This window comes from Oenanthe melanoleuca, chromosome 5 (assembly GCF_029582105.1).
Source record: "Oenanthe melanoleuca isolate GR-GAL-2019-014 chromosome 5, OMel1.0, whole genome shotgun sequence".
NCBI classification, from domain to species: domain Eukaryota; kingdom Metazoa; phylum Chordata; class Aves; order Passeriformes; family Muscicapidae; genus Oenanthe; species Oenanthe melanoleuca.
This window is the reverse complement of record NC_079339.1, coordinates 56,755,390-56,768,460: the sequence shown is the minus strand read 5'-3', so window position 1 is coordinate 56,768,460 and position 13,071 is coordinate 56,755,390. Positions and strand designations below refer to the sequence as shown.

At 43.8% G+C, this 13,071-nt stretch overlaps 1 protein-coding gene across 2 annotated transcripts; it reads left to right on the top strand.

Moving 5' to 3' along the window:
- The first annotated feature begins 5 nt into the window (after window positions 1–5).
- Window positions 6–9,540, top strand: AP5M1 (adaptor related protein complex 5 subunit mu 1). Of its 2 annotated transcripts, XM_056492874.1 has the most exons (8): window positions 6–209; window positions 4,237–4,882; window positions 6,176–6,403; window positions 6,863–7,002; window positions 7,721–7,806; window positions 7,908–8,023; window positions 8,266–8,362; window positions 9,370–9,540. In XM_056492874.1, the coding sequence occupies exons 1-8, from the start codon at window positions 142–144 to the stop codon at window positions 9,450–9,452; spliced, it is 1,464 nt and encodes a 487-aa protein (XP_056348849.1). In that variant the 5' UTR covers window positions 6–141; the 3' UTR covers window positions 9,453–9,540. The 2 variants fall into 2 exon arrangements, with proteins under 2 accessions (XP_056348849.1, XP_056348850.1); XM_056492875.1 differs by lacking the exon at window positions 9,370–9,540 and having other exon boundaries at window positions 93–209; window positions 7,889–8,023; window positions 8,266–8,355.
- The last annotated feature ends 3,531 nt before the right edge of the window (window positions 9,541–13,071 follow it).

Here is a 13,071-nt window from a genome sequence, read left to right as displayed (position 1 = left end):
GCCCGCCGGAAATGGGGCAGCGCCGGGCGCGCACGGCGCGGCCGCGGCTCCTCCCCGGCCGCCATCGGCACCGGCGGCACCATCGCCGCTGTCACCACCATCACCACCATCAGCACTGTCACCACAGTCACCACCATCGCCATGGCCCTGCGGGCGCTCTGGCTCCTCAGGCACGACCCCGCGGCCGGCGGCGCCGTGCTCTTCTCCAGGTAGCCGCGGTACCGGGATAGGGGGCACGGGCACGGCGGGCTGGGCAGGTCTGAGGGTCGGGCTGGTGCCTGGGGTGATGTAGAAGGGATGCAGATGCTCTGAGGGATCTGAGTGCCCTGAGGGAAGCGGGTGTTCTTGGGGGGAGCGGATGCTTTAGGGGTGCAGGAGCTCTGGAGGGAACCGGGCGTCCGGGGGATGGTCCTGAGGGGGCCGGGGTGCTCTGGGGGTCTGTATGTCCTGAAAGAAATCCTGGTGCTCTGGCGATCTGGATGGCTTGGAGGAAATCCTGGTGCTCTGGGGGTCTGGGTACCTTGGAGGAAATCCCGGTGCTCTGGATGGGTCTGGGTACCTTGGAGGAAATCCTGGTGCTCTGGGGGTCTGGGTACCCTGGAGGAAATCCCGGTGCTCTGGGGGTCTGGGTACCTTGGAGGAAATCCTGGTGCTCTGGATGGGTCTGGATGGCCTGAAGGAAATCCTGGTGCTCTGGGGGTATCGGGTGCTCTGGGAGGGGTGTCTGGGTGTCCTGAAGGAAATCCTGGTCCTCTGGGGGGGGTCTGGATGGCCTGAAAGAAATCCTCATACTCTGGGTGGGGTCTGGATGTCCTGGAAGAAATCCTGGTGCTCTGGGGGGATCAGGAGCTCTGGGAGTTTGGGTGTTCGGGGGACACTGCTGCCCTGTGGGGCCGCAGTTCAGCCTCCAAAACAGGCGCAAAAACACAAAAAAACCCCCATCTGATACTGAATAAATCCCTTGTCTCATCCCAGTGCCTCTGGATGTTGTGTGTTTCTGACCCCGATTTCCTGAAGTTCAGAATCAGAAGCATATTCACATTATGTGCTTTTAACTAAATATGGGGCTTTTTCACAGCTTCTGCATTTTGCACATCAGTTTCTGTTCCTCTTTCTTGTTTGGCTCTGTAAACATTTTGCCCAGCTCTTTTCCATCCTAACATGGAAAAGGACAAGGCAGTGATTGTGAAATACTGTCAGATTAACAAAATGGACAAAGGAGAAAGCATATATTATTGCTTGTATTTCAGACAGAAATTCAGCTTTCCATTTGATGCAAATTTTTGCATATAAATGCATTTTTTTAAAGTTACCAGAGGACTTTTAAGTTACTGAACACTAAAGAGTCCTCCAAAGGAAGAATTTTTACTCAGAATTCTTGCAGGTATAAGACTTTAGGCTAGGCAGGTTACTCTTGTTGGGCTGGCAAGATTTGTTACCCCTTTTTTTTTTCTTCAGTGATTTCAGAGAAATCTAGACAATGAGAATAAAAGTAACTGGCGCTAGAGAAAGTTTGTGGGAAAAAAAAGACCTGGGTAAAGTGACCTACAGTCCTAGTCTGAATTCAGTAAAACCAAAGAGAGAGAACCTAAGAGTGAAAAAAAAGCAGCAAAAAGAGTAAGCAGACTATCTTCCATCTTCAGGTGCAGACAGATCTCTCCATTGGACACTCCTCTGATTGTTTTAGGATTAGTATTATGGTCCTTGTATTACCTAGAGGACTAGAGATGAGGCCTCCCCTCTACAAACACAGATAAAGAGAAAGCCTTGTCCCCAAAACCTCACAGAGTGTAATCACCCCGGAGCAGGAGGGGCTGGTGACAGGGATGTCTGAAGTGACTTGTCACACAGTGAGCGGCACAGACAAGGAGTAGCACTCCTTTGAAAAGGGCAAACTATCCTTGATGCTTCAAGTGATTTCCAGACTTAGATCTTTCAAGTTCCCAGAGGAAATAATAGGGCTGTGGAAGCCCCAAGTTTATCCTCCTAACTGACCTTAAATTCAACAAAGCACGCAGATATAAAGAATGCCCGGATCACATGGAAACTGTTGGTTTCAGGACTTAGCCACTCAGCTGGAGATACATGAGCCCTGATCTTTAACCTCAGGGAGGACATTGGGGACATCAAAGCATTCCCCCCAACACTTTTTTTTTTTTTTTTTTTTTTTTTAGCTGATCATAACTTAATTCAGGCAACAAGGATGGGGTCTCTCTTAAGTCACCGAAGTTCATTCATCCTTGGAAACTTCCATTTTATTTTTTTTTTTTTTTAAGTTTGCATTACATTTTAGAAGGGAATACTGAAAAACTGGGATCTGAAGGGCTAACTAACTGATCTAATAACTCAGCTGGTAAAATTCAGTGGGGGGAGGAGAAGGCTGCTGTGGTGTGGGGACAGCTTCAGTGAGTGGAGCAGAGAGATTGGGACTTGACTAAGACAAAACCAGACTGAAATATCTCCTCTTCCCTTGTTTTGGAAATGTTGGCCAAAAATAAGAGCTGATCACCAAGGTTACACATAGCCTCTTATCAACACCCTGGCTCTGCAAAGCCTCATAAATTTTAGAGCTGTTAACCCACTTTGTTTCTTTGCTCTTCAGAATAAAATGTGAGACCACAGGGAGGTGTTTGGCTGTCATCTGTATCCTGTTTACGAATTTTGTAGCTCTGGCTTTGCTCTATGTTTGCTTTTCCCTTACCAAAAAAAAATAAACAACACAAAAGCCCTTGATGCCTTATTAAGAATCAAATTTTAAAAAGCACTGAAATAAGCCTGAGGAAGTGTAGCTTCCTCCAGTTATTCAGTTCAGAAAAGATGATGTAGGTGGGACTTAGGCAGCAGGATAAAATCCATGGAAGTGCTCAGGAGCAGGAGGGAAGTGCTACAGATGGAAGTCATAGATATAACAAAGTCCCACGTTGCTGGGGTTGCAAGTTCCATGGCAATTTAAGAAGCAGGCTGTCAATGTGTCCTTAAAAAGGTATAAAAAGGACACCAAATGAGGGCATTTATGTATCTGTGCAGTTTTTTTCTCCCACACTGGCATGCAAGCATGGCTCTGAGTGCAAACATCTGAGAACATCTGCTTCAAGATGATCCATAAAGTGATTTAATTTTGTGTGTGTGACCTGTGATGGGCACTTTGAGGGTCTGTGGATAATTACTAAGGGAGGGAATCCACAAAACAGAATGTAGGAAAGCCAGGCTGTCAGCAAACTTCATGTAAGTGACATTCAGGGGAGTCTGCAGGACCAAACCATGGAAAAACCAGTGCATTCATGGAAATAATATTTTTTTCTTTTGTCAGCTATTTATTGAAAGACAACTCCTCAGTTCCTCTTGATGGATTTAGATTACCTTGAAAAGAAATTCATCCCACTCCACTTTAAAAAATAATACTGCTTCAGGACAAAAAATCCCAGATATAGTTTTAAACAGTTAATATGATATTCCTCAAGTATTATCTCTAGAAAATTTGAAATGAAAAATATGTATCGGTACAACATAGCAATTCTAAATTGGACAAAATTTCTGTCTATGACATTATCATTATAATCTTAAATACTTGATAAAATGAAATTATGAAGAAGTAATAAAAGCTTTAAGTCACATATATTCCATGTGCAGTGTGGAATTTTTATTATTGGTGGTGGTGGTTTTATTGTTGTTATTGTTATAGCAGCAAAGCTGTAGCACTAGTATACTCTAGGCAAAAAGCTGTTGTAGTTGCATTGTATTACATAGAACATCCATTTTCTTAAATATCTGAGAACTTATCTTCAGTGTGATCTTGCCTCTTAGAAATATTTGAAGTTCTGCACTGATGGGAGTTATTCCCTGTACCTTTGCGTGACAGCCAGCATAGATTCACATTTTATTTTAAAAAAATAAGTATTTACTCATGAGAATGTATTTACTCAAAGTTTATACTTGCTATAAAGAATCCTAACTACTCCTGGGATAGTTTTATTGACAGTGATTTATGTTCTGATCCCACCAGTGCTTTTATCAAGTTGCTGCAGGCGTAACTAAGTTAAGAATAACACAGAGTTATTTTTAGGCCCAGCGGGTTTGGGAGAGTTGTTTGAATAATGCAGAGAAACCCAATATCAGTAACCCAAAGCTTTTCCTCATGCTTTTGCAGCCAGAGGGGGGTTTGGGTGGCTGTGGCCCTGGAAGCTGTGTTTTGGGGTGACATTTGGGTGGCACTGAGCTCTCCGTCCCTCCCCGCAGGCGCTACCCCACGGTGGAGCTGCGCGCAGAGACCTCGAACGGCGCCACGCACGTCCCCGTGCCCTCGGACAGCGCCTTCCTCAGGGCCCTGCTCTGTGAGCTGGGGCTGCTGCACCAGCACGTGTTCCTGGAGCAGAGGGACAGCTGCACCCGCCTCAGCCACTCCTGCGTGCGCTCCCTGGCCACCGCCGCCGGAGAGCTCTGGCCAGTGCTGGCCTTCCGCAGGAGCGGCCTCATCTACGCCTGCGTGCCGCTGGTGGAGGGCAGCCTGGAGCCGCGGCCGCCCCTCCTCACCGTCGCCGGGCTCTCACAGGGGCTGGCTCTGCTGCTGGGCATCATGGACTACGTCTCTCCCAGCAGGAAAAACGAGGCTGAGCTGAACTCAAAGATCGGGCAGCTCCGCAATCTGCTGATCCAGGCCTGTCCCCTGGGCACCCCCCTGAACACCAACATCCGCAGCCTGAGCAGCTCCTTCGAGGACATCCAGGAGATGCCTGTGGATAAGGATCAGCCAGCCTGGAGATCCTGCAGGTACAAGGGCAAACCTCAGGTGAATGTTTGCATCACTGAGAAGGTCAAGTGTATGCAGTATGACCAGAGTGATGTGGTGGACACGTGGCAAGTTTATGGAGCTGTGAACTGCAAGGTGAGAGCGTTTGATGTGCTAAATAAATACTCATTTCATGTCACATGATATATTGGGTTGAAAATTTTCCCCATTTTGTTGTCTGAGTCACATTCAGGAGTTACTGGTACCTTTGACTGCTTGGCCCCTACTTTAAATGAACCACTGAAATGCCTGAATTAGACAAAATGTATCCAGGCTGAGATGTCTAAATGTCTTCTACAAGTGTCTTCACATGAGCATTTTTAATTATATTTCCTGCCAAATGAAAGTTTAATCTTCTATCCTTCCTTGTTCTACTACAATATTTTGATCCCACAGATGCTGGTTTTTCATGACATAAGAACAATTGATAAAGAACCTGGTGAAAGAAACTGGTTGTATAATTATTTTGGATGGTTTCTATGTGACGGTGGTTTTCATTGTAGAATCCCACAATGGTTTGGATTGGAAGGAACCTTAAAGATATCTCATTCCAATCCCCTGCCATGGGCAGGGACACCTTCCACTAGACCAGATTGCTCTAAACCCTGGCCTTGAATACTTCCAGGGATGGACTTCCCTGGGCATTGTTTAATATTAAAATACCTCTTTGTTTAATATTGCAAACTGGGGATTATTGACTAAATACATCTGTAATAATTATGAAATATATTAAAATTTGGAACTGTAATTTGTACTATGATTCATTCTTTTCTCTGAATTATGCTTAGGAAGCACACAATATTAGCTTGGCACACTGTATTTGTAACTGCCAGTGTTTTACAAGGAGACCTGCTAAAAAAGTGATAATTTAATTATTTGCATGAAGTGTGATACTCATCTCTAAGGGAGGCTGACCTAAATGCTGCATTTCCAAAGCCTGGGTCATTTCCCAGCTGCCATGCTGGTAGGGCTGATGTGGGTGAGCAGCTTCCTGCTCTCAGAGGGACAATTCCCAGGTCATTTTGCAGGGTGTATGGATGGCCTTACACAAGAAGAAATTCCAGGTGTGATCATGGCCTGCTGAGATGGCATGGGGAGGAATGTGACAAGGGACACTTGCTGTGACAGAGCTGGCATGGAACCACAGAGGCCATCCAGAGCATGCTGGAAATTCATTAAGTGGATGTTGTAAAAGCAGCTTAATTAATTAAATTGTCAGCAAGTGTGTGGGACTGATGGTACTGGTGGTTAGTATTAGTGATCAAAGCCAACTGAAAATTGGTAGGGATTTTATTTATTTTTAATGCTAAAAATGGGTTTTATTTTTGAACATCTGGTTGTGACTTGATTCAGTTACTTTAGAATAATGCTTGACTTCCTTTTCCCAAGTGTGACATAGAGGGGTCTGCCCCAAACGTCACCCTCAGCCTGACCCTCCCGAGCAACGCGCCCCCGCTGCAGGACATCGTGGTCCATCACTGTGTCACTTCTGTGGACCCTGCCATGCTGATGTCCACCAGTGCTGAGCCTCTGCATGATGCTGTCTTCAATGGACCTTACAAATTCCCTTTCATTCCTCCTTCAGATTCCTTCAACCTGTGTTACTACACTTCCCAGGTAACAACACCCTCCCAGCCCGTGCTGTTTTCTAGTGTTCAATGGAAAAAAAATCACCTCTGTGCCCACATGGGCATGCTGGAGTGAGTTTGAGTCCAATATACATAATAAAGCATTATATAAAATGGTTTTTATGTAATGAACTGCTTGGAAGGCACTTAAGGACTTGAGTTGTCTGAGTCAAGTTCAGGAGTTACTGGTACCTTTGCTTGGAAATGCTGCTCTCTCTTTAAATCAGCCACTTAAATACTTGAATTAGGCAAAATATATCCAGGCTGAGATGTCAAGTGATGCCCCCCAAGTCTCTGTTATCACAAGCAGCCTGAAGAATTTAGCACAGTCAGTAATTAATATCTGTCTGGGGTCTCTTTTAAAGTACTTTAGCAATGAAAACAGTATGTAACTGATCTTGTGGTGATGGTGTTAATATATCTTGAGAATGAATATAGTTTTTTCCAGGTTCCTGTCCCACCAATTTTGGGATGTTACCAGCTTGTTGAAGAGGGATCACAGATAAAAATAACAGTTAATTTAAAGCTCCATGAAAGCATAAAGAATTCTTTTGAGTACTGTGAAGCTCGTATACCTTTCTTCAACAGGTAAGAATAAAGAAAGCCTAAATAAGTTTCTTCCATTTCTCTGTTGTCTTTCCAAAATGAACTTGTCAGGAGTCAATATAACAGATTATGCTCCATCAGGGTGCTACCAGTGAACACCAACCTTGGAATTCCTTTAATTTCCAGAATAGAGAATTAAAGCAGAATATTTGGTAAGGTTCCAAACACTTCTGTTGCTCATCCTGTTTCCCTGTGGTATTTTCTCACATGAAACACTGCCACAATCCCCCAGGTGGATTAAGCTGGAGATCACTTCCAACCCAGGGTTACCTGTTCTTTAAGACTGCTAATCCTAGCTACAGATCAGCTTACCAAAAATATAGTTATTTCAAATTAAAACGATAGTTTTCATCTAAGCCTCTCTGGCAGCTGTCATGACTCTGCTGCCAGGTAATTATCATGAAAATTCAAAGATGGAATGATACAAAGTTGCTGATGTTGATCATAGTGTTAGTAAAACATTGTCAGTGAACTAAAACATCAACAGCTCCTTTGTGATTACTGGGCTGAGAGCATGGTGATTTCCTCCTGCTCTGTAATTTCTTCTCATAAATTAGCAGTGTGCTCACATAGGTGTGATTTGTCTGTATGCACGTAAATAATGTCTGTCAGCATTTCCTGGCTTTCTGTAAAAAAACAGGCATTAACAAATGCTGAATGACAGTAATTCCAGTGGTTTCATTTCTCCTCTCTCACACAGGGGCCCCATTGCTCAGTTAGAGTACAAAGTTAGTTATGGCCAGCTGGATTTGTCCCGGGAGAAGAGCCTCCTGGTTTGGGTCATTGGTAAGGAGCTCACCCCTGGGACTGCCCTTCCTCCCCCAGCCCCTTCTCTGCAGCCTGGGCACAGCTGTGTGACATCTGATAGATGCTGTCTCTGCCTTTAGGACAGAAGTTCCCCAAATCTTTGGAAGTTTCCCTGACTGGAACTCTGTCATTTGGCACTGCAGGCAAAGAGCACCCAACTGATTATGTGTGCACTGGGAACACTGCATATGTAAAAGTAAGTCACAGGCTCTGGGAAAACAGGCCTTAGTAGTCACTTTTTTAAAAGTCTTCCATTGAAGATACATTGATTTAAAATCTCATATTCTCAGCATGGACTTTTGTTGTCCTGCCTAGAGGCTTTGACATCCTGCCCTTTTGGAGTACCCTTGCACACCCAGAGTGTGTGACACAGATTGCCAGGATTTGCACAGCAAGGGTGACAATGTGCATCTGATGGTGTTTTCTCTCTTTTTGTAGCTGTATTTTAGGATCCCAGACTTCACACTTACTGGATGTTACGTAGACCAGCATTCTGTTCAGATCTTTGTTCCAGGGAAGCCCAAAATTACTGCATGTGAGTTGCTAAAATTGAATTGAAATTATGAACTGGGTATCAATGACTAAAATTATGTAACTGAAGTTCAGCTTTTTTTTTTTTCTGCCTTTGAGCTAGTGTTTTTTTGTTTAAAGCATCCCTGGAGTAGGGACTGGCCTCTGCTTTTGAAATGAGAGCTCTTACAAAGTCAGCCTCTCTCTGGGGCTCTCTCTCCTCTGCCCTGGTTCCTATGCTCTCCATAATGGCAGAACTCTTTTGGGGGAACAGGGAATGATCCTCCATAGTCTGGCCCCTTGTTTAGGACACTTTTTTCAGAGACATTTCAGGTGGGTGGCAGTACCCAGGTACAGAACTCGGCTCCTGCATGCAAGGTGACACTGCTGCTGTCAGTGTCACCACACCAGCACCCCTTGGTGGATGTGGCTCTACACTGAATGTGTGAAGCAGAACCCAAACCTGCTTTTTCACACATGAGCACTGCCAAGCCTGCACCAAAAATACCCTAAATGGCACACAGAAAGCACTCATTAAACCTGAGCAGCTCTGCCTAATGGAAGCATTTTTATTTGTAGTTGTCTCTCTGTTGCAACTTCTGCCAGTCATGGTAGCAGAAGTCTGTGAATGCCTTTTGAAAAGCATGGTCTACACTGTTAATTTTGAGACAGGTCACACTCAGCCCTGAATTGTAACACAGAAAAAGCAGCATTTTCATGTTTTATATCCAGCATGCAATTTATATTCATTGAACAAAATCCAAGCCATCCACCTGCTTTTGACTTAACCTCTGTTTGAATTTTAAGCTCATGACTGATACATTAGTAAAGGTAATTGAAGCTGAGGCTTTAAATGTCTCATTATCAGAAACGATTTTCAAATAATAGTAAGAGTCTTATAGTTTAAAGAGGCCATTATACCTTTTCTGTAAACTGGTAAGGATGGATTAATAGTCACTTAACTTGGATGAAGGAATGTCTGATTGTAAGGCACCCTGTAATTTATTTTTCTTACCTGTTTTCTCCCTTCAGCCCGGGAACTGATTTCTTCTGATTACTACATCTGGAATTCCAAAGCACCAGCACCTATGGTATACAAGCCCTTACTTGACTAATGTATTTGGGAATATTTTTTATATTTAAACAAAGCACAGTATTAATGAGATTTATGTCATTATATGGTAAAATAAATATTCTTCAGCACTTTTGCTTTCTGTGTGTTCCTGAAAATTTCTGTTGGTGGAAAACAAGAGGTCACTTGTCTGAAAAACATGAGTTGGTTTTAAAGTGTTGAGTTGAGTTATGATAGCCTAGAGAGGACAATTTGAAATGTACTTGCTGTGGCTGGTTTTACTCTCTTCTAACTTTGACTGGCACAAAATATGTCCCAGGTGTTACAGGTACAGACATTGAGATTCCCAGTTACTCCCAGTTACTCCCAGTTACTTCACTGGTTTCCCATGCTGGATGGGAGAGGTTTCAGCATCCTATTCCTGTCCTGAAGTCACAATAATCTCATTAAACTCCAGATTCAGAGTTCAGAGCAGAAGTTCTGTTATTTTTACAAGATGTGTACAGAATACACACCAATCAATAATTCACAAGGATTTTCAAGAGGAGGAGTATGAGCAGCACTTCTGAAAGTGCAGGCAATTTTAATGAAGGAATCTTTATTGCCTCTGCCAGCAGAAGTGGTGATTCCCTTGCACACATGCCTGTGAACTGCTCTGAAAGCAGAGGTGTGAACTGGAGTTTCAGCTCACAAGACTGGTTCTGAGGAGGCAGAATCAGCTAAGTTTGCTGGAGGTTCCAGAAACCATCACTGAGCTGTTTTTCCTGGAAAAGTAGGTGGGAAAAATCTCAATTTATAGATTCCAAACTGATTTTAAGATCTGCAGGAACACAGGAACTGAACTTTGGGAGAGCTATCAGGAAATGTGCAGATTCTGAAGAGGTGGTGAGGAGGTGCCAGGACCTGGAGAGCAGCACAAAAGCAGAGGATGCTGAGTCCTAACAGAGCTGCTCCTGCCCTGCCTCATGTTCCACTGTGCTCTGTGGGGTAAATCAGATCAGGGATTGTGCAAGGAAGGAAATTTTAAGCTATAATCTGAAAAAGACTTTGATAGAGTAATCTAATGGGTTAGTTAAATGTTCTAGAGTGTGGATTCATTCTTGTGAAATGCTGTTGAGCTGAAACTGCTGTGCAAACAGAAAAAACAGAGCTATGCTCTGTGCCCTGTTTCACACAGGTAGTCTGTTTTGCTCAGCAGCAAAAGGTGAGTTTGTGATTTCCCAGGACCCAGCCCCTCCCTGCTGGAGTTGTCCACATGCCTGGACACCACAGTGTGAGTGGGAAGAGGAGCTCTCTGCTGGAAGGGATTAGAGCCTGTTCTGGACACCAGGCCATGGTGTTTGGCTTCCACCTACCATGAGAAAGGTGGGAGCTCTGCTCTGCACAGCAGCCTCTGCAGGAATGGATTTTCTTACTCAAATACTCCCCAGTAAATTCTGGGAAGCAATGGCACTGCCATTCATGGTATCTTAGGAGACCCTTTGCACTTAGTAGAGGGGGATTCTAAATCCTGATTTTTTGTGTTTCCCTCTTGCCCGTGTCTCTGACTCTCATGGTTAGGGGAGTTGTGGTGCTCAGGAATGGAGGGCTCTGGCTTTGCTAAACTAAAAATGCCATTTATTTTACAGAAGCTGTGAATTGAAATTATGGACTGGGTGTATGAACTGCTTTGCACACACCCACAGGACAGGTTTGGAGGGAGGGAGGGGACAGGTGATGTTTCCCTCCTAGCCCTGAGCAGTTTTTCACAACCTCACATCAACCATCACCTGTTTTGATTTGTTATCAAGCTTTGCTCCATAATTGCTGCAGTGCTGTGCTCAGGGCCAGCTCTAGTGAGAAAAGTGGGGGAAGGAGCCCTGTCTGCCTTTTTTGAGAGTGGCTGAGATCTCTGCAGGTGTGAGTGTGCAGCACACCCTGTTCCTCAGAAAACACCAGGAACAGGGAAGGCAGCAAAACACACCAGGTTAAAGGTGTGCACACAGCTTCACCAGCATTGTGCAACCCCTGTGGGACACCCACACTGGGGCAGAAGCCAGAGAGCTTCTCCTGGCCTTTGGGAAGGGCCCATGGATCCTTGATAAATATTCATAAGGTAGGAAAGTAGTAAACTCAGCTTAGTAAACTCACTAATTAGGGAACACTGGGTAGGTAACACTGGAAGAGTTCAAGGAGTTACAAGTGACTCAACCTTCCTGTGTTTCTCTGTTCCCTCTATAGCTGCCCAGATAATTTTTTTATGTGCTCTGACCACTTGTCCTATTTTATGAAAGGAGAAAAGCCCTTCAAAACCTGAATCAGGAAGATCTGATGGGGAGCTCACGTGAGCCTGAGGACTCCCAGGGCAGAGCTGGTACCCAGCAGAGGCTCTGGTGGCCTCTAAAGGTGATCAAGTTCAGCATTCTTTTAGCTCTTCAATAAAATAAAAAAGTTCTTAATACAAGAATTTCTTTAAAAATATGTTAAAGGGAGAAAAACCAAAAACTTTATTTTGGTACAGAGTGCTGTTTCTTTTTCCAGTGTTTGCTCCTTGAAGTGCTTCTATTTATAATTTTGTCAAAGGCATAGATTATTTGAGATCTTTGTGAAGGTCACTTTGCACAAAAACTTACCAAAGGAAGTGGCCAAAGAGTTCTCCAGACTTTGTATTTTATTTCAAAGGGCCAGAAGAAAACTAAGACACAAAGAACTGAAAACAATGTAAAGACTTAAATAATGGGTTGCAAACCTGACATTTCCCCCCTTAGAAAACAAAACAAAACTGAGTATAAATATTAAGGAGTTAATATGGAACTCACTTCATTAGTGAAATTAATTTGTTTCATTTCATTAAAATTTGGGAGTCATGTAAGAAAAAGCAATTAAAATTAATTTAAAGCAAATACATGCTATCAAAGCTTTTGAGGTGAAACTGAACATTAATTGGCAATGAGAATTGATGTAACAGACCACTAAGAAATTAAAATAATGCAAAATCCATGTATAACTCACTAAGTACAGCAAAAATGGCTGAGATTTCCAAATCCAGTGGTGGAATTAGAGCCCAACTGTTTTGTTTAACACTCGTGGAAAGGTGTGGAAGGAAATTGGGAATTTGCACTGAGGTCCCCAGAGGCTGAGAAGCTGCAATTCCTGTTCCTCTCACCACAGAAGGGAATGAGCCCCCTAACACAATTCCATGTTGTCAAATCTGTCACTGATCACTACTCAGTAATTTGATGGTTTTCCTATTTTCTGGAAGCCCTTTCCTCCCACCAAGGATTTGGTGACAACTCCAAGATGGTTTATGCCAGTTCCTCGAGAACTTTGGGGTAAATCCTGTTCCTTCAGATAATTTGGAAGTATCACTTTTTTCACATAGTTCAGCCCTTCCCACCTCTGCATTTTTTTCACTGTTTTTTACTGCTGTGGCCATTTCTTACCAGTAAACACTGAAACAATGAGGCATTAAACATTCCATGGTTGTCCCCTGTTTATTCTTGCTGTCCTAGGAATCGGCCACACTTTGTCCTATTTGTACAAGCCCTGCTGAGATTTAAGCCAGGAGAGAGTTTGTAAGTCCATGTTTGCCCTCACTGCTTCTGTTGATTCCCTCACCACCACCTCCCTGTTCTCTCATCCTTAGGGGACAGACAAAATAAAAGGTAATTCCATTTCACAGT